The sequence below is a fragment of the Coregonus clupeaformis genome, chromosome 24 (assembly GCF_020615455.1).
Source record: "Coregonus clupeaformis isolate EN_2021a chromosome 24, ASM2061545v1, whole genome shotgun sequence".
NCBI classification, from domain to species: Eukaryota; Metazoa; Chordata; class Actinopteri; order Salmoniformes; family Salmonidae; genus Coregonus; species Coregonus clupeaformis.
In genome coordinates, this window is record NC_059215.1 from 2,184,988 (window position 1) to 2,206,086 (window position 21,099).

Below are 21,099 nucleotides of genomic sequence, written 5' to 3' on the forward strand. Positions count from 1 at the left end.
CTTGTGACTCCGGGAGAATAAAGAAAAAGGAGCACTCTGTATCTGTGTAAATCTGATAGATTTATTGATGGGACAAACAAACAAAAGGCTTACGTTTCGGCATAAATCGCCGTCATCAAAACCTTGAGTAGGTCCCTGTCCAAATCAGAGCCTTGAATATGTCCCTTTCCAAATAAAACGTGAATGAAATTAGAAAAATGAAATTTCCTAAAAAATCTGTCTTAAAAAGCATTTTTATAGTAGTGTAAGAAGTAGTAATAGTAGTGTGTGATAGCCAGAAAGCTCCCTCCCCTGGGGTCTCTTCCAGTACACGCGTCCAATCCTGTTGCCCTTGAATATGTCCCTTTCCAAATAAAGCATGAATGAAATTATAAAAAAATAAATTTCCCAAACAATCTGTCTTAAAAGTAGTAGTAGTAGTAGTAGTAGTAGTAGTAGTAGTAGTAGTAGTAGTAGTAGTAGTAGTAGTAGTAGTAGTAGTAGTAGTAGTAGTAGTAGTAGTAGTAGTAGTAGTAGGCCAGAAAGCTCCCTCACCTGGGGTCTCTTCCAGTGCACGCGTCCAATCCTATTGCCCTGGTAGAAGAGGGTGTCGTCCAAGGCTGGGAAGTGTGGGTCTTCGAACAGAAGGCCGCTGGCAAGGCACTGCCTCTTCAGGGTGGAGTACTGCTGCCCCTCGAAAGCCTTCACTGACGAGAACATCCTACAGCCTGTAGGGACCAGACACAGGAGACAGGGGGCTCTGTTAGTGACCTGGAACTGGCCTCCTACCAACAGGTCTCTGATATTCTTGAAGATTAGCATGTGTTAGTGTTATTACATTTTACCTTATTTGGGTAGGCTACACTATGGACAAATGCTATTGGACATTCAGTTTAGAATTGCGTGTTTCTACCAAATGTCTGTAGTTGGAAAATGTGTATCCAACTTCCACCATTGGTTAAGCTCAGAGCAAACTAAAAGTCAAATACAATTTAGCCTACTATACAGTGCATTTGGAAAGTATTCAGACCCCTTGACTTTTCCAACATATTGTTACATAACAGCCTTATTCTAAAATTGATTAAATTGCTCCCCCCCCCCTCAATCTACACACAAAAGCCCATAATGACAAAGCAAAAAAATATGTTTAGAAATGTTTGCAAAAGTATTAAAAATAAAAAATGGAAATATAACATTTACATAAGTATTCAGACCCTTTACTCAGTACTTTCTTGAAGCACCTTTGGCAGCGATTACAGATTTGAGTCTTCTTGGGGATGAAGCTATAAGCTTGGCACACCTGTATGAGGAGTTTCTCCCATTCTTCTCTGCAGATCCTCTCAAGCTCTGTCAGGTTGGATGGAGAGCGTCGCTGCACAGCTATTTTCAGGTCTCTCCAGAGATGTTCAAATCGGGTTCAAGTCCGGGCTCTGGCTGGGCCACTCAAGGACATTCAGAGACTTGTCCCAAAGCCAATCCTGCATTGTCTTGGCTGTGTGCTTAGGGTCGTTGTCCTGTTGGAAGGTGAACCTTTGCCCCAGTCTGAGGTCCTGAGCGCTCTGGAGCAGGTTTTCGTCAAGGATCTCTCTGTACTTTGCTCCATTCATCTTTTCCTCGTTCCTGACTAGTCTCCCAGTTCCTGCCGCTGAAAAACATCCCCACAGCATGATTCTGCCACCACCATGCTTCACCTTTGGGATGGTGCCAGGTTTCCTCCAGACGTGACGCTTGGCATTCAGGCCAAAGAGTTCAATCCTGGTTTCATCAGTCCAGAGAATCTTGTTTCTCATGGTCTGAGAGTCCTTTGGGTGCCTTTTGGCAAACTCCAAGCGGGCTGTCGTGCCTTTTACTGAGGGGTGGCTTCTGTCTGGCCACTCTACCTGATTAGTGGAGTACTGCAGAGATGGTTGTCCTTCTGGAAGGTTCTCCCATCTCCACAGAGGAACTCTGGAGCTCTGTCAGAGTGACCATCGGGTTCTTGGCCACCTCCCTGACCAAGGCCCTTCTCCCCCAGATTGCTCAGTTTGGCCGGGTGGCCAGCTCTAGGAAGAGTCTTGGTGATTCCAAACATCATCCATTTAAGAATGATGAAGGCCACTGTGGGGACCTTCAATGCTGCAGAAATGTTTTAGTACCCTTCCCCAGATCTATGCCTCGACACAATCCTGTCTCTGTGCTCTACGGACAATTCCTTCGACCACATGGCTTGGTTTTTGATCTGACATGCACTGTCAACTGTGGGACCTTATATAGACAGGCGTGTGCCTTTCCAAATCATGTCAAATCAATTGAATTTCCCACAGGTGGATTCCAATCAAGTTGTAGAAACATCAAGGATGATCAGTGGAAACAGGATGCACCTGAACTCAATTTCGAGTCTCATAGCAAAGGGTCTGAATACTTATGAAAAAACCTGTTTTCGCTTCGTCATTATGGGGTATTGTGTGTAGATTGATGAGGAAAATGTTTTATTTAATCCATTTTAGAATAAGGCTGTAACGTAACAAAATGTGGAAAAAGTCAAGGGGTCTGAATACTTTCCGAATTAACTGTATATCACAAGCCACAAACGGACTCTCAACCTGACTGACAGACAGCTGTGCCTTAAGCATCATCATAAACAGAGCCCAGAGTTCAACAGAATCATCTTTGCAGCTACAAAATAATGGTGTTGGGTAGAAAACATTAACAAATATGAAGACCTTTGAGGTCAATGACTATTGGGAACCATTAGAAACAAAACTTCAGAGACAGACAGACAGACAAACAGACAGACAGAGCAAGAGAGCGAGAGAAACAGAGAGAGAGACAAACCAAGAATTCACAAATGGGACAAACATCCAATTGGGACTTTGTGTACAATGCAAAACCCCAAACAATGCATGCAGAGCAGAATTAGGACTATAACCACAAGTAATCAAAACCAGAAAAGAGCTGTTAAATTTTACAACCACCTAAAAGGAAGCGATGCCCACACATTCCACCACAAAGCCCTCACCTACAGAGAGATGAACCTAGAGAAGAGTCCCCTCAGCCAGCTGGTTCTTTGTTCACAAACACAAACAGACCCCACATAGCCCCAGGACAGCAACACAATTAGATCCAACCAAATGAGAAAGCAAAAATGTAACTATTTAACACACTGGAAAGAATCAACCAAAAAAACAGAGCAAATAGGAATGCCATCTGGCCCTAAACAGAGTACACAGTGGCAGAAATACCTGACCACTGTGACTGACCTAAAATTAAGAAAATCCTTGACTATTGTTGGAAACGGACTAATTGACTTGAGCGCGTTTTAGTATGTTTATAATTATATACTGTAAGTGGCATAGCAGTAGTGATGAACGTGTTATGGGTTAGATGGAATAATTTATGTGCAATGGTATTTGGCCAGCGGGAAAGTAAACAGGGGGCCTATCAATAAGGGTGGGATAGGAACCATGTGTTAGAGCTGATAGATCATACATTACTGTCCTATAACACTGTCTTATATCTTAATATGTTTATTTCATATTTTCTCAATATGTTTTATATCATTATATTATCTTAATATGTTGTATATCATTATATTCTATTAGTATGAATAGATGGCTCATCTCTTAAAATAGAGCAATTATGTAGTGGACCGACTCCCTAACCTCAAGGCCTCTCCTGACTGATAAGAAGACCGGAGAGATACGTGGAGGAGTACCAAGGTTCTGGACTCAAGCTGGGACGATAACACCACCTGCCCAGCCACAGAGATTAATTGTTCATCCTAGACACAGAAAGGGGGGTCTGTTTGGGAAGGGGGGGAAACTGAGCTGCACATCCTAACCTCCTGCCAAATGTATGACCACATTAGAGATACACATTTCCCACAGATCACACAGACCCACAAAGAATTAGAAAACAAATCAAACATTAATAAACTCAATATCTGTTAGGCGAATTACCACAGTGTGCAATCACAGCAGCAAGATTTGTGGCCCATTGCCATGAGAAAAGGGCAACCAGTGGAGCACAAACAACTTTGTAAATACCACCAACATTTATCTGTTTATTTATCTTCCCTTACTATTCGTACTACAACTATTTGCACATTGCTAACACTGTATATAGATAATAATATAACACTTGAAATGTGCATCTTGTTTAAACCTTTTTGAGTGCAATATTTACTGTTCAATTCAAAATTGTTTTTATTGTTGTGTTTTCTTCTCGCTTTTGTTTATTGTTAGCTTCACTTGCTATGGCATGTTTTTCATGCCAATAAAGCCCCTTTGAACTGAATTGAGAGAGAGACAGAGCGAGAGACAGAGAGAGAGACAGAGCTGTTGAGGGAACAAGCCAATCTCTTTGGAGCCACAAAGTGACGAGCTGTTGATGACCTCGCAATACGATGTGACAGGAGATCAAGAACTCAACAAATCTCCATCATCATGGACACCAAGCAGGATGTTTTGTTCAAGGTTCATTTGACACTGATTTTCTACTGGCCCGTGATGACACAAAATGGCTGCCAAATTGCCTACATAGTACACACAGGTCCAACAGGCTTACATAAAATGAGTTGACTAATCAAAAGGCAAATCTATCAAGGCTGGGGTCAATTCGAATTGAAGGCAGTCAATTCAGGAAGTGAATTTATTCACTTTTGTAATTTGAAATAAACTTCTGAAATAAATAGCTTCTACTCCTCAGTTTATTGACAACTCATTGAAAGAATATGGTGTTTTTTCACATTTTGAATTGTTATTTCTATATTTGAACTATTGTTTACTTCCTGAATTTACTGCTTCAATTCAAATTGACCCCAGCCCTGATATCTATTAGCTACACAGCTGGTTTCTTTATCTTTTTAAATCGGCCTTAATCATACAACATCAAAATCTGAAGGCCATTGGGAAATAAACCAATGGGAAGGATTTTCTGCATGGCAACTAGGTTAAAGAAGACACACTGCTCTTTTGCCATTGGGAAGAGGACATGTAATGAGATCTTATGGAGGGCCAAAATGGGAAGAGGAGGAGTGTGTGTGTGTGAGTGAGGGTAATTAGGCTACTTCTCTTTTTAATCATGTAACATTGTCTCTGTCTGATGTTGACTGTCAGTCTCAAATGTGCCAGGAATAAACAAGAAGAACTTAAATCACAGACAGATCGTTCTCTACAGGATCATGGAAAAGATGGATGGCAGAAGCCTTTTAGAGGCAAACTTTAGACCTAACACACCACACACTTCAATACCCGCCAGAAATGTACCAGAAACACAAACAGCAAGATAAAATGACACACAATGAGAAGAATGGAAGTAGAATACAGAAGCACATAGACCATACAGTATATTCCCCCCCATCCTTTTGGATTTTAGCCTCAAATTTTGCTCCAGGGTGAAAATTCCCCTAGATAGGAAGCTGATCCTAAATCTCTATCTCCCAATCCTAACCTTAACCATTAGTGGGGAAAATGCTAGGGGGCAACTTTACCCAACTCCTCTAAGCTCAGTCTGACACATAACATCTAGTCTTCTTTCGACTTCTCTTTTCTGACATGGACATGTAATGCAGCAGAAGCACATGAAATAGTCAACATTTAATCAACGGAAATACAGGCCGTTAAAAAAAACTAAATCCTTTACGCGATAAAGAAGTGGTCTTGAATGGTCTCCAGAGACATGAGATCACAGAAAATGATGACAGAAAACCAGAAAAAAACATTTATTTAACTAGGCAAGTCAGTTAAGAACAAATTCTTATTTACAATGACGGCCTACCAAAAGGCCTCCTGCGGGGACGGGGGCTGGGATTCAAAATAAAAATATAGGACAAAGCACACATCATGACAAGAGAGACACCACAACACTACATAAAGAGTGACCTAAGACAACAGGTCTTAGAGGTATAAGGAATCCAGAGGTATATCCAGAGGTATAAGGAATCATTTTAATTTAAACCAGGAAATTATACAACAGTAAATACACATGTGTAACAAGAGTACGCAGACACACACCCTAGTGCCAACCCTATCTTCTGATGCACATTTTGGCTAGATATTTGGAGATTTGAACTACAGTAGGCTACACACGATGTCTGCCTACAGTTATGTAGTAGTAACCCAGCCTAGGCAATAACTGAAGGCACTAAAAGGAATTGGGCCTACACCGATGAATAAGCTGCACAACACCTAAGCTGCTGGCTGTCAATCAAAGCTCCCAACTTCTAGATCTGACCGTTAAACCAGTGAATTATTAATGTCCACGTTCTGCTTTTCTCCATTTATTAATATGGACTCACAGTGCGCATCCTAAATGGCACCCTATTCTCTATAGTCCCTTTGGGCCCTGGTCAAAAGTAGTACACTTTACAGGGAATAGGGTGACATTTGTGACACAGCCACAGCCCTCGGACTCATAGTACCATATGCTCTCAGAGCTGGGGACCTTTTCCAATAGCCTACCACCTACTAGGAATGGGCCCGTATTTATCAAGCGTCTCAGAGTAAGAGCACTGATTTAGGATACATTTTGGCTTTTAAATCACAGTTAATAAGATCACATGCACAGGGGGAACCTTATCCTAGATCAACACTCCTCCTCTCTCAAAATCAACTTTGCTTTACAGAGGTGTTCTCATCCGGTAAAAATCAACTTCAAATGGAGGCCATCACCACCATTTGAGAGGCTAACAATTGGGCTTGCCGTCAATATCTGCCATCAATAGCCTATTCACAGATGGATAAACATCCAATGATATTGTCATAATGAAATAAATAGCCTACCCCTAATATTGACGAAGGCAGCTGATTAAATTCAGATTCACTGATCGCATTTATCAGCTGAATATGTGGGGAAATTAAGGAGGTTGCAGTTGGAGCCCAAACATGACACAGATGGTGCAGACCAGTCTCGATCATGACTGCAGAGGGAACATCCCCATGCGGGCACACGCCCACTCTCTCCCACGCTACGCGAGCACAAATGGGTAGATGGCCAGAGCTTGAGGGTGAGGTTCGAGAACATACACGGTCATGTATTTGGTTCAGCTGCAATTAACAGCTAATAGACCAAATGCTTAAATGTAATTGATTGGAGAGAAGAAGTTTATGAATTTGAATAACAGGTCTACAGGCTAATGGTAGGCATAATAAACATGTTTCTATTCAACAATATTAGCATCATTATCTTTACTTTGTAGCCTATTGTAACAAGTGTGGTTTTACTGGATAGCCTACAAAGTCTTGGCAGACACTACCAATGGAGCAGGTCATTAGTGTGCCAACTTCTTCCACTACCATAAAACACATTGCCAACTAAAGCAAGCACACATTTTCTTCAGGAAATATTTTCTAAATTAGTTATATGCGTGAATTAGAGGTCTAGTCACCTTAACAAATTTATTTTAATCCACAATTACTTTTTATTCAGTCCTTAAATGAGACTAAAATGATGCGTGGAGGGTTAGATCCTGCTATTATGAATCCTTAGCTCTTTCTTTCTTCTTCTGACTCAGTCTCCACACCTGCCTGTCTGTGTTGTGTGACCCCATCACCTGAAGCATTTACATTTACATCAATGAAATTGTTAGTTTACCTTGTCATTGCATAAAAATAATGTTTAATTTTTTTGTGTGTTTTATATAGATGTCATCATTGGAAATGTCCAGGTGCATAATAGAACAGCAAGTTATTTTGCTGAACTTACACTCATTTTCAATTTATTCATTTTTCTAAAGGTCGCCAAAGCTACTCTTCTCGCGACTATTCAACCAATTACACTGTAATTCTTTCATTATGACGTGCTGTAAAATACAGTGCATTCGGAAAGTATTCAGACCCCTTGACTTTTTCCACATTTTGTTACATTACAACCTTATTCTAAAATTGATTAAATTGTTTTTTCCCCCTCATCAATCTACACACAATACCCCATTATGACAAAGCAAAAACGGAAATATGACATTTACATAAGTATTCAGACCCTTTACTCAGTACTTTGTTGAAGCACCTTTGGCAACGATTACAGCCTAAATTCTTCTTGGGTATGACGCTACAAGCTTGGCACACCTGTATTTGGGGAGTTTCTCCCATTCTTCTCTGCAGATCCTCCCAAGCTCTGTCAGGTTGCATGGGGAGCGTTGCTGCACAGCTATTTTCAGGTCTCTCCAGAGATGTTAGATCGGGTTCAAGTCAGGGCTCTGGCTGGGCCACTCAAGGACATTCAGAGACTTGTCCCGAAGCCACTCCTGCGTTGTCTTGGCTGTGTGCTTAGGGTCATTGTCCTGTTGGAAGGTTTACCTTTTCCCCTCTGTGAGGTCCTGAGCGCTCTGGAGCAGGTTTTTATCAAGGACCTCTCTGTACTTTGCTCCATTCATCTTTCCCTCGATCCTGACTAGTCTCCCAGTCCCTGCCGCTGAAAAACATCCCCACAGCATAACCGTTTAATCCATCTTCATTTAACACATTTAACCAACGTCTTAGTTATTTTTATATTCTTTACTCATTCGACTTTTTTCATTCAACTTTTTCACCCCGGAAGCTTTATCTGGACATGGTTCTACTGGACCTCCACCAGCCGAAGCTAAGTAGTAACATTAACACTATGCCAGCTAATTGCAGTCGCTGTACTCATAATATACAGGAGAACTATCGCCTTATGGTGAGGATAGCCGTGCTGCAAGCACAGCTTCCGACGCAATCATTAGGCAAGGGCAATGTAAGTGTAGGAAAGGATGAAACGGCGTCTGTGCCACCAGTAAGTACAGATAGTAGTATAAATGCCCTCGCACAGTCCCCACAGCTGGACAATTTTCTCAAGGCTTCTGGAAAGAAATGCTGTCAGCATGCTCAACCGGTGTCGCTCATTCAGCCGACAGAAACGGTTCTCCCCATTAAGCAATGAGTCGGAATCAGTGGCTGAGCCTTCTCAGGTCTCTCCTACACCCGTTACGGGGTGTGAGCCACTGAAGCCTCCCACCATTAGCTCTGACAAATTGAAAACCCTAGTCAGTCATTGGCGACTCCATTACCCGCAATATTAGACTTAAAAATAATCATCCAGCGATCATACACTGTTTACCAGGGGGCAGGGCTACTGACGTAAAGACTAATCTGAAGATGGTGCTGGCTAAGGCAAAAACTGGCGAGTGTAGAGAGTATATAGATATTGTTATCCACGTCGGCACCAACGATGTTAGGATGAAACAGTCAGAGGTCACCAAGAGCAACATAGCTTCAGCATGTAAATTAGTTAGAAAGATGTGTCGGTATCGAGTAATTGTCTCTGGCCCCCTCCCAGTTAGGGCGAGTGATGAGCTCTACAGCAGAGTCTCACAACTCAATCGCTGGTTGAAAACTGTTTTCTGCCCCTCCCAAAATATAGAATTTGTAGATAATTGGCCCTCTTTCTGGGACTCACCCACAAACAGGACCAAGCCTGGCCTGCTGAGGAGTGACGGACTCCATCCTAGCTGGAGGGGTGCTCTCATCTTATCTACCAACATAGACAGGGCTCTAACTCCTCTAGCTCCACAATGAGACAGGGTGCACGCCAGGCAGCAGGCCTTTAGCCAGCCTGCCAGCTTAGTGGAGTCTGCCACTAGCAGTCAGTGTAGTCAGCTCAGCTATCCCCATTGAGACCGTGTCTGTGCCTCGATCTAGGTTGAGCAAAACTAAACATGGCGGTGTTTGCCTTAGCAATCTAACTGGAATAAAGACCTCCTCCATTTATTGAAAGAGATTGTCACATCTCAAAATAGGGCTACTTAAATGTTAGATCCCTCACTTCCAAGGCAGGTATGGTCAATGAACTAATCACTGATCATAATCTTGACGTGATTGGCCTGACTGAAACATGGCTTAAGCCTGATGAATGTACTGTGTTAAATGAGGCCTCTCCTCCTGGTTACACTAGTGACCATATCCCCCCCGCATCCCGCAAAGGCGGAGGTGTTGATAACATTTACGATAGCAAATGTCAATTTACCCCCCCAGAAATGACTGCGTTTTCATCTTTTGAGCTTCTAGTCATGAAATCTATGCAGCCTACTCAATCACTTTTTATAGCTACTGTTTACAGGCCTCCTGGGCCGTATACAGAGTTCCTCACTGAGTTCCCTGAATTCCTATCGGACCTTGTAGTCATGGCAGATAATATTCAAATTTTTGGTGACTTTAATATTCACATGGAAAAGTCCACAGACCCACTCCAAAAGGCTTTCAGAGCCATCATTGACTCAGTGGGTTTTGTCCAACATGTCTCCGGACCTACTCATTGCCACAGTCATACCCTGGATCTAGTTTTGTCCCGTGGAATAAATATTATGGATCTAAATGTTTTTCCTCATAACCCTGGACTATCGGACCACCATCTTATTACATTTGCAATCGCAACAAATAATCTGCTCAAACCCCTACCAAGGACCATCAAAAGCTGTGCTATAAACTCTCGGACAACCCAAAGATTCCTAGAGGCCCTTCCAGACTCCCTCCACCTACTCAAGGACGTCGGAGTACAAAAATCAGTTAACGACTTAACAGAGGATCTAAATGTAACCTTGCGTAATACCCTAGATGCAGTCGTACCCCTAAAAACAAAAAACATTTGTCACAAGAAACTAGCTCCCTGGTATACAGAAAATACCCAAGCCCTGAAGCAAGCCTCCAGAAAATTGGAACAGAAAAGCTGTTCCAAAAGCTGTACCAATTGGATGCAGAAAAGCTAATCCATGCTTGTGTCACTTCTAGATTAGACTACTGCAATGCTCTACTCTCCGGCTACCCGGATAAAGCACTAAATAAACTTCAGTTAGTGCTAAACATGGCTGCTAGAATGTTGACTAGAATTTGATCATATTACTCCAGTGCTAGCCTCTTTACACTGGCTTCCTGTTAAGGCTAGGGCTGATTTCAGGGTTTTACTGCTAACCAACAAAGCATTACATGGGCTTGCTCCTACCTATCGCCCCGATTTGGTCCTGCCGTACATACCTACACGTACGCAACGGTCACAAGACACAGGCCTCCTTATTGTCCCTACAATTTCTAAGCAAACTGCTGGAGGCAGGGCTTTCTCCTATAGAGCTCCATTTTTATGGAATGGTCTGCCTATCCATGTGAGAGACGCAGATTCGTTCTCGACCTTTAAGTCTTTACTGAAGACTCATCTCTTCAATAGTTCCTATGATTGAGTGTCGTCTGGCCCAGGGGTGCGAAGGTGAACGGAAAGGCACTGGAGCGACTAACCGCCCTTGCTGTCTCTGCCTGGCTGGTTCCGGTCTCTCCATTGGGATTCACTGCCTCTGACCCTATTACGGGAGCTGAGCTTACTGGTGCTTTCCATGCAGTCCCTAGGAGGGGTGCATCACTTGAGTGGGTTGAGTCACTGACGTGATCTTCCTGTCTGGTTTGTCGCTCCCTCGGGCTCGTGCAGTGGAGGAGATCTTCGTGGGCTATACTCAGCCTTGTCTCAGGGTAGTAGGTTGGTGGTCTGTTGATATCCCTCTGGTGGTGTGGGGGCTGTGCATTGGCAAAGTGGGTGGGGTTATATCCTGCCTGGTTGTATCGTCGGACGGGGCCACAGTGTCTCCCGACCCCCCGTCTCAGCCTCCAGTATCTATTCTGCAATAGTCTGTGTGCCGGGGGGCTAGGGTCAGTCTGTGTCCTGTGTGAATTTAAGTATGCTCCCTCTAATTCTCTCCCTCCCATTCCGGAGGACCTGAGCCCTAGGACCATGCCTCAGGACTACCTGGCCTGATGACTCCTTGCTGTCCCCAGTCCACCTGGTCGTGCTGCTGCTCCAGTTTCCACTCTTCTGCTTGCGGCTATGGAACCTGTTCACCGGACGTGCTACCTTGTCCCAGACCTGCTGTTTTCAACTCTCTCCCTTTACCGCACCTGCTATTTCAACCTCTAAAACGCCCGGCTATGAAAAGCCAAGTGACATTTACTCCTGATGTACTGACCTGTTGCAACCTCTACAACCACTGTGATTATTATTTGACCCTGCTGGTAATCTATGAACGTTTGAACATCTTGGAGAAAAATCTGGCCTTAACGGCCATGTACTGTTATAATCTCCACCACCCCCCAGAGCCTGGCTCCTCTCTAGGTTTCTTCCTAGGTTTCTGCCTTTCTAGGGAGTTTTTCCTAGCCACCGTACTTCTACATCTGCATTGCTTGCTGTTTGGGGTTTTAGGCTGGGTTTCTGTATAGCACTTTGTGACATCTGCTGATGCTGGATTGATTGACATGACGCTTGGCATTCAGGCCAAAGAGTTCAATCCTGGTTTCATCAGACCAGAGAATCTTGTTTCTCATGGTCTGAGTCCTTTAGGGTTGCCTTTTGGCAAACTCCAAGCGGGCTGTCATGTACCTTTTACTGAGGAGTGGCTTCCGTCTGGCCACTCTACCATAAAGGCCTAATTAGTGGAGTGCTGCAGAGATGATTGTCCTTCTGGAAGGTTCTCCCATCTCCACAGAGGAACTCTGGAGCTCTGTCAGAGTGACAATCGGGTTCTTGGTTTTTGCTCTGACATGCACTGTCAACTGTGGGACCTTAAATAGACAAGTGTGTGCCTTTCCAAATCATGTCCAATCAATTGAATTTACCACAGGTGGACTCCAATGAAGTTGTAGAAACATCTCAAGGATGATCAATGGAAATAGGATGCACTGGAGCTCAATTTCGAGTCTCATAGCAAAGGGTCTGAATACTTATGTTTATTTATTTATTTTTATAAATTTGCACATAATCTAAAAACCTGTTTTCACTTTGTCATTATTGGGTATTGTGTGTAGATTGATGAGGGAAAAATATAATTTAATCCATTTTAGAATAAGGCCGTAACGTAACAAAATGTGGAAAAGGGGATGGCGTCTGAATACTTTCCGAATGCAGATGGCGTAGTAGTGCAGTTCTGTTTTTGTCGTGTGTCTGTAAATAGCCTGTAAATACCCTGCTTTTTTGTATTTTTCGTACATATTTTCCCTATCAGACTTTTCATCCTTCTACAAAATATACTTTATAATATACTCAATGTGGAACGGATTCTATTATTGACTTACCTTTTATCTAGAATCTCCAGTTGAAACTAGCTAGCCAGCTAACTAGCTACTTGCTATTAGCCACAGTTAGCGGTATTTCACCCAGAACATTGGATTTTTTTTCTGCGGGATTAATTTAATCACTGGACATTAATCACCGGATATTCGGCCAGTCTGCACAGCGCGTTATCGACCCAGAACATATCAGTTTTTCTGCCGGAATCACTGAATCACTGGACCTTTAACTCCGGATTCATCGCTACCAGCTAGCTGCAACAAAATGGACGCTGTGGTCTGGCTAATCATCCTGTGCTAGGCCCATCTCCGGCTATCTACCTCTCTGTCAACCGGACGGGACCACCTAGTGTTGACACGGAGCCCCGCCGATCCTACACGACTGGTCTGCCGACGAAATCGTCTGATGTGGTTACGACGTCGACCACGAAGATTCCATCTGCTAGCCCCGGCCCGCTAGCACACGCTAGCCGTGGCCTCTTACTCGCTAGTGCTTTAGCAGCCTCCGAACTATCCTATTGCTGTTCACCGGACCTTATGATAACTCAGCTATACAGCTGATGTCTGCTGGACTGTTCCTTTTTACGGTACTACATCCTGTTTATGTTTAGCCTCAGCCCAAACATGGTTAGCTTATTGTTGTTTCGGTTATTTCTAATTGTAGTATTTCACTGTAGATCCCCCAGCCCAGCTAAACCTGCCTTAGATAGCTCCTTTGTCCCACCCCCCATACACGCGGAGACCGACTCAATTGATGCCTCCAGTGATGCTATCTCTTTCATTGTTACCCAACGCTTAGGTTTACCTCCACTTTACTCATATCCTTCCATATCCTTGTCTGTACATAATGCCCTGAATCTTTTCTACAACACCCGGAAATCTGCCCCCTTTATTCTATGTACCCAACGCACTAGAAGACCAGTTCTTAAAGCCTTTAGCCGTATCCTTATTCTAGTCCTCCGGTGATGTAGAGGCTAACCCAGGCCCTGCAGCCCTCAGTATCACTCCTACTCCCCAGGCGCTATCATTTGCTGACTTTTGTAATCGCAAAAGTCTTGGTTTCTTGCACATAAATATCAGAAGTCTACTTCCTAAGTTTGAGTTATTCACTGCGTTAGCACACTCCGCCAATCCTGATGTTCTAGCAGTGTCTGAATCCTGGCTCAGGAAGGCCACCAAAAATTCTGAAATTTCCATCCCCAACTATAACATTTTCCGTCTAGATAGAACTGCCAAAGGGGGTGGAGTTGCAATCTACTGTAGAGATAGCCTGCAGAGCTCTATCATACTATCCAGGTCTGTGCCCAAACAGTTTGAGCTTCTACTTCAAAATCCACCTTTCCAGAAATAAGTCTCTCACTGTTGCCGCTTGCTACAGACCCCCTCAGCCCCAAGCTGTGCCCTGGACACCATATGTGAATTGATTGCCCCCATTTATCCTCAGAGTTCGTACTGCTTGGTGACCTAAATTGGGATATGCTTAATACCCCGGCCATCCTACAATCCAAACTAGATGCCCTCAACCTCACGCAAATTATCAACGAACCTACCAGGTACAACCCTAAATCCGTAAACATGGGTACCCTCATAGATATCATCCTGACTAACATACCCTCTAAATACACCTCAGCTGTCTTCAACCAGGATCTCAGCGATCACTGCCTTATTGCCTGCGTCCGTAACGGGTCCGCGGTCAAACGACCACCCCTCATCACTGTCAAACGCTCCCTAAAACACTTTAGCGAGCAGGCCTTCCCTAATTGACCTGGCCCAGGTATCCTGGATGGATATAGATCTCATTCCGTCAGTAGAGGATGCCTGGTTGTTCCTTAAAAGTAATTTCCTCTCAATCTTAAATAAACATGCCCCATTCAAAAATACAGAACTAAGAACCGATATAGCCCCTGGTTCTCCTCAGACTTGACTGCCCTTGACCAGCACAAAAACATCCTGTGGCGTACTGCATTAGCATCAAATAGCCCCCGCGATATGCAACTTTTCAGGGAAGTTAGGAACCAATATACACAAGCAGTCAGGAAAGCAAAGGCTAACTTTTTCAAACAGAAATTTGCATCCTGTAGCACTAACTCCAAAAAGTTTTGGGACACTGTAAAGTCCATGGAGAATAAGAGCACTTCCTCCCAGCTGCCCACTGCACTGAGGCTAGGAAACACTATCACCACCGATAAATCTACAATAATCGAGAATTTCAACAAGCATTTTGCTACAGCTGGACATGCTTTCCATCTGGCTACCACTACCCCGGCCACCAACTCTGCACCCTCCGCTGCAACTTGCCCATGCCCCCCCGCTTCTCCTTCACACAAATTCAGACAGCTGATGTTTTGAAAGCGCTGCAAAATCTGGACCCCTACAAATCAGCTGGGCTAGACAATCTGGACCCTTTCTTTCTAAAACTAGCCGCCGAAATTGTCGTAAACCCCTATTACTAGTCTGTTCAACCTCTCTTTCGTAACGTCTGAGATCCCCAGAGATTGGAAAGCTGCCGCGGTCATCCCCCCTCTTCAAAGGGGGTGACACTCTAGATCCAAACTGCTACAGACCTATATCCATCCTGCCCTGCCTTTCGAAAGTATTTGAAAGCCAAGTTAACAAACAGATCACCGACCATTTCGAATACCACCGTGCCTTCTCCGCTATGCAATCCGGTTTCGAGCTGGTCATGGGTGCACTTCAGCCACGCTCAAGGTCCTAAACGATATTATAACCGCGATTGATAATAGACAGTACTGTGCAGCCGTCTTCATCGACCTGGCCAAGGCTTTCGACTCTGTCAACCACCGCATTCTTATTGGCAGACTAAATAGCCTTGGTTTCTCAAATGACTGCCTCGCCTGGTTCACCAACTACTTCTCAGATAGAGTTCAATGTGTCAAATCGGAGGGCCTGTTGTCTGGACCTATGGCAGTCTCTATGGGGGTGCCACAGGGTTCAATTCTCGGGCCGACTCTATTCTCTGTGTATATCAATGATGTCGCTCTTGCTGCTGGTGACTCTCAGATCCACCTCTACGCAGACGACACCATTTTGTATACATCTGGGGCCTCATGTATCAATCTTGCGTACGCACGAAAACACGGCGTACGCCAGCTTTCACGTTCACGGTCAGATGTACTAACAGTGAAATTAACGTAAGAATGTGCGTTCTTCCACGTAAACTTCAGGCCTGGCGTACGTACATTTTTGTGATGTTTGTCCGTTGGCGACTCAGAGGCAATAAAGTGAAGTGGCAAACATTACACTACGAACTGTTCTATCGCACCTGCCAGATATTGCTTATAATTTGTAATTGATAAATGATTTGCCATATTATTGTCACACGAGTCTTATTAGAATATTCTATTAATTATGCAATTAAGTAAGAACATATATAAAGGATGTGAAAATTGATACAACCCGTCTAGCAATGGCAGCTTTGGCTTTATTAGAAGACATTTTCAATGGACAAATCCGGAGAGAACGCAGTTTTTAGGGACCACGGTGATTTTCTGGCCCACGACGATGACTGGCTCATCAGCCGTTTCAGATTTCCAAGGGCTATACTCTTGGAGCTCTGCGCTGAGTTGGGTCCGAATTTGGAAAGAGAGACAGTGAGGAGCCACGCATTACCCGTTCCTTTACAGGTGCTTACTACACTTGGTTTCCTAGCAACCGGTTCTTTCCAAAGAGAACTGGCAGACCGCTCAGGAATAAGCCAGTCGTGTTTGAGCCGTGCAATGCCACCTGTATGGGACGGCATCATCCGCTTGTCTACCAGGTATATAACATTCCCATACGATGCAGGTGACCAGCCAAACATCAAAGCGCAATTTGCAGCGATAGCCGGTTTTCCTAATGTAATCGGAGCGATCGACTGCACACATATTGCTATAAAGGCGCCATCTGAAGACGAATTTGCATATGTGAATCGGAAACATTTCCATTCAATAAATGTGCAGATTATATGTGATGCACAAATGCGCCTAACAAATATTGTGGCAAGGTGGCCTGGGTCAACCCATGATTCATATATCCTTACAAACAGCATGGTTGGGATGAGACTCCAAGCTGGCAGGGTGCGCACTTGGCAGGTGGCTACTTGGTAAGTTATGCATTTAAATGTATGGTTCTATCTAAAAGTAAAATGTTTGTGTCTGTAATTATTATTACTGCCCATCAGGAGACAGTGGTTATCCACTAAAGACGTGGCTGTTAACCCCCCTCACCAACCCACAAACTGACCGAGAGCGCAGATACAATGATGCCCATTCCCGCACTCGGTCAGTTGTGGAGCAGGCGATTGGGCAGCTGAAATGTCGGTGGCGCTGCCTTGACAGGACCAGGGGGATGCTGTTATACCGCCCTGACAAGGTTTGCCGCATCATACTGGCCTGTGGAGTGCTGCACAATGTCGCGCACAGGCATGGCATACACCTTGGTGAGGTGGGGGCACCGCCAGATGACCCTGACCCAGGACCAGTATATGTGCAGCACAATCAACAAGCCATTCAGGCCCGTCAACGTGTAATTGCGACAATATAAATGGTACTCAGACACAAAGTTCATTTTTTGACCAATTCTTTTAATGAATGGCTTATTTCTGTGAGTGCGTCAGTGACATTTTTAAGGTGACTGTTCATTTCTTCAATGGCCCTAACAATTTGTTGTTGTGACTCCAGAACAGCATGCGTCAAGACACGGCCAGATGGACGGGCTTCAGCACTGGGGGAACATTAGAGACACGGGAGACGCTGGACTGAATGGGCTCTGGCTGCTCAGGTGGTGCGGACTCTGAGTGCGTGCCAGTGGACGTTCCTGCGGTTCCTAAGTCCAATTAAACACAGGCACATCTTAACAGTAATTTGAGTCTGTTCCTTATTAATGGGTACACGCATTTGCAATAAAAGCAGTGGATACGTGAAATCTCTGGTGTACCTTTTGCTATATTGCATGCATTTTAAAATTAAACGGTGGCTGGCTATGTATATCAAAGTTAAGGAAATAAATCTGAGTCACCTTGCTGGCAGTCCTGTAGTATATCCGAGTCTCCTACATCAGCGGATACGATTCCAGAGATTAACGTGTCTCCTACAATAGAGGCAACTCTCTGATCAAAGGGTGCAAGTTCATCGGTCCCTGTACCACCGCCTGTTCTGCCCACACGTTGTCGGTGCGCAGCAGTTCTCCGCTTAACTTCCACCTTTATGTCTGACCATTTCTTCTTCAGTTCATTTACGGTGCGACTCTCAGATCCCACCGCGTTGACGGCATCAGACAAACTCGCCCACTCTTTTTTCTTTCTTTTGTTATTAATTCCAGAGGACAGATTTCCAAATAAAATATTTTTTCTTGTTTCTACCTCTGATAGTAGCACCTCTAATTCGTTTTCAGTGAAATTTCGTTTCTTGCTTGCTTTAGCCATGTTCTTGCAGGTTTCTTTTGCCAAATTGGACTAATTACCATATTTAAATTGATTTAATTGAGGGAGGAGACAGGGTGTGGTGTGGTGCTCGTGCATGTGCGCTCAATTTCGCGTTGATTGGGATGTACAAAGAGAATGTATGTGGAATGCTGCGTACGCAGAGATTCATACATCAGATTTTTTTGGTGCGTACGCACATTTATGGCTTTGTCCGTACGCAATGTTTTAGTATGAATTCAACGCAAGTCTTTGTACATGAGGCCCCTGGCCCTTCATTGGACACTGTGTTAACAAACCTCCAAACGAGCTTCAATGCCATACAACACTCTTTCAGTAGCCTCCAACTGCTCTTAAACACTAGTAAAACTAAATGCATGCTTTTCAATCGAACGCTGCTGGCACCCGCCCACCCGACTAGAATCACCACTCTCGACGGGTCTGACCTAGAGTATGTGGACAACTACAAATACCTAGGTGTCTGGTTAGACTGTAAACTCTCCTTCCAGACTCACATAACGAATATCCAATCCAAAGTTAAATCTAGAATCGGCTTCCTATTTCGCAACAAAGCCTCCTTCACTCATGCTGCCAAACATGCCCTTGTAAAACTGACTATCCTACCGATCCTTGACTTCGGCGATGTCATTTACAAAATAGCCTCCAACACTCTACTCAGCAAATTGGATGTAGTCTATCACAGTGCCATCCGTTTTGTCTCCAAAGCCCCATACACTACCCACCACTGTGACCTGTACGCTCTTGTTGGCTGGACCTCACTACATGTTCGTCGTCAAACCCACTGGCTCCAGGCCATCTATAAATCACTGCTAGGCAAATCCCCGCATTATCTTAGCTCATTGGTCACCATAGCAGCACCCACCCGTAGTCTGCGCTCCAGCAGGTATATCTCACTGGTCATTCCCAAAGCCAACACCTCCTTTGGCCGCCATTCCTTCCAAATCTCTGCTGCCAATGACTGGAACGAATTGCAAAAATCTCTGAAGCTGGAGACTCTTATCTCCCTCAATAACTTTAAGCATCAGTTGTCAGAGCACCTTACCGATCACTGCACCTGTACACAGCCCATCTGAAATTAGCCCACCCAACTACCTCATCCCTATATTGTTATTTATTTTGCTCTTTTGCACCCCAGTATCTCTATTTGCACATAATCTCTTGCACATCTAGCATTCCAGTGTTAATACTATTGTAATTATTTTGCACTATAGGCTATTTATTGCCTTACCTCCATAACTTGCTACATTTGCACACACTGTATATATATTTTCTGTTGTATTTTTGACTTTAAGTTTTTTACCCCATATGTAACTCTGTGTTGTTTTTATTGCACTGCTTTGCTTTATCTTGGCCAGGTCGCAGTTGTAAATGAGAACCTGTTCTCAACTGGCTTACCTGGTTAAATAAAGGTGAAATAAAAATAAATAAATAAATAAATAAAAAACTGTCGGTTAAGTTTGACTCTGTTAGTGCCCTTATTTGAGAGATGAATGTATTTCTACCAGGAGGAGAGGAAGAGGAGGAGGAGCAGAACCCTGGCAGTGTGGAAGATCAGGAGTCTTAGGCTGAGGCCACACAGAGATTACGACATGAAACCGCATACGTATTCATCATTGTCCGTTTTTTTGTCTGTCCAAAGTTCAGCTCACTTCTAATTTTTTCGGACGAGTTGCATTTGTACAAAAGGCAGAAACATTGTGCGTTTGCCATGACCACTCAGCCTAATGTTACTTAACCCTCTTATCTCCGTTAGCAACTAAAAGACGACCTTATGTCACTTTTAAACCCTAACCCTTTGTTACTAGAATACAGCTGACCTAAACACAGCTTGTGGTCTTGTGCCGTGTCTTATCAGACAATCTCATGAAGACTTATCCCAGGTTTTTACCAATTATTGGGAATTTAAGATCCTCCATTGTCACAGAGAGCTCTCAAAGTGCCTTCAAGTCAAACATCTCTAGTGGTGTCTGGAAGACAGGCTGACTCACGCACCACTTCCAAACTAGAGACACTCACCCCCAGGGAAGTTTGCCTGGTGAGCAGGATGCATACTTTAAGAGTGAGCATGAACTTGATAAAGAGAGCAAGTTGACAGGGAAAGTTATAACATAAATCTCTGACATGATGGTGGTCTATGTTGATGAGAAGCACCAGGATTTGCTGCAATCTTTCACTGAGATGATCACGCTTTTTGGGGATTATGCATGGTGGCTCTGTTGAAGATCTTGATGCCTTGATAAGCAAACATAAGCGCAGCCAATATATTAGACACCTTTTTCAGCTTCCAGAGCTTGTCAGCTCACAAAATTCCAGTGACATTATTAGCAGTAAGGCCAAAGTATATTTTAACAGTCTGTCTATTGGAAAATTATCTAGTGAAGACTTCAAGAGAAATGCCACACTAGCAGTGAGTGGATTCCTGGTCAAGTCCATCAGTATCGTAACTAGTGCACAGCCTAATGATTCTATGGAGTCATATATTTCTGACTGAATCCAATCAGTTAACCTCACCTGCACAGGTAAAGTGATGAAAAAAACTCTACAATGGGGTGTCAGCGAGAGTTCCAAACCTCTGTGATGAAAGAGGGGATGCTCTTCTAATCACTAGGACAAGAGAGGGTAATTTCAAAGATCCAGAGCTTG

The 21,099-nt window shown here is 43.9% G+C and overlaps 2 protein-coding genes across 3 annotated transcripts in view; both read right to left on the reverse strand.

The window, feature by feature from the left end:
- The window catches only part of LOC121537610 (calpain-5-like), a 73,016-nt gene that overhangs the window by 40,300 nt on the left and 11,617 nt on the right, over nt 1–21,099 (reverse strand). For both annotated transcript variants that reach the window (XM_041845197.2, XM_045206966.1), the window contains one exon: nt 535–707. In XM_041845197.2, coding sequence (XP_041701131.2) covers nt 535–699 — 165 coding nt within the window. In that variant the 5' untranslated portion in view covers nt 700–707. The remainder of the gene's footprint in view (nt 1–534; nt 708–21,099) is intronic.
- LOC123481832 (nuclear apoptosis-inducing factor 1-like) lies at nt 17,578–18,700 on the reverse strand. Its single transcript, XM_045206967.1, has 2 exons — nt 18,033–18,700; nt 17,578–17,840 (listed from the first exon to the last, which is right to left on the reverse strand). The coding sequence occupies exons 1-2, from the start codon at nt 18,436–18,438 to the stop codon at nt 17,707–17,709; spliced, it is 540 nt and encodes a 179-aa protein (XP_045062902.1). The 5' UTR covers nt 18,439–18,700; the 3' UTR covers nt 17,578–17,706.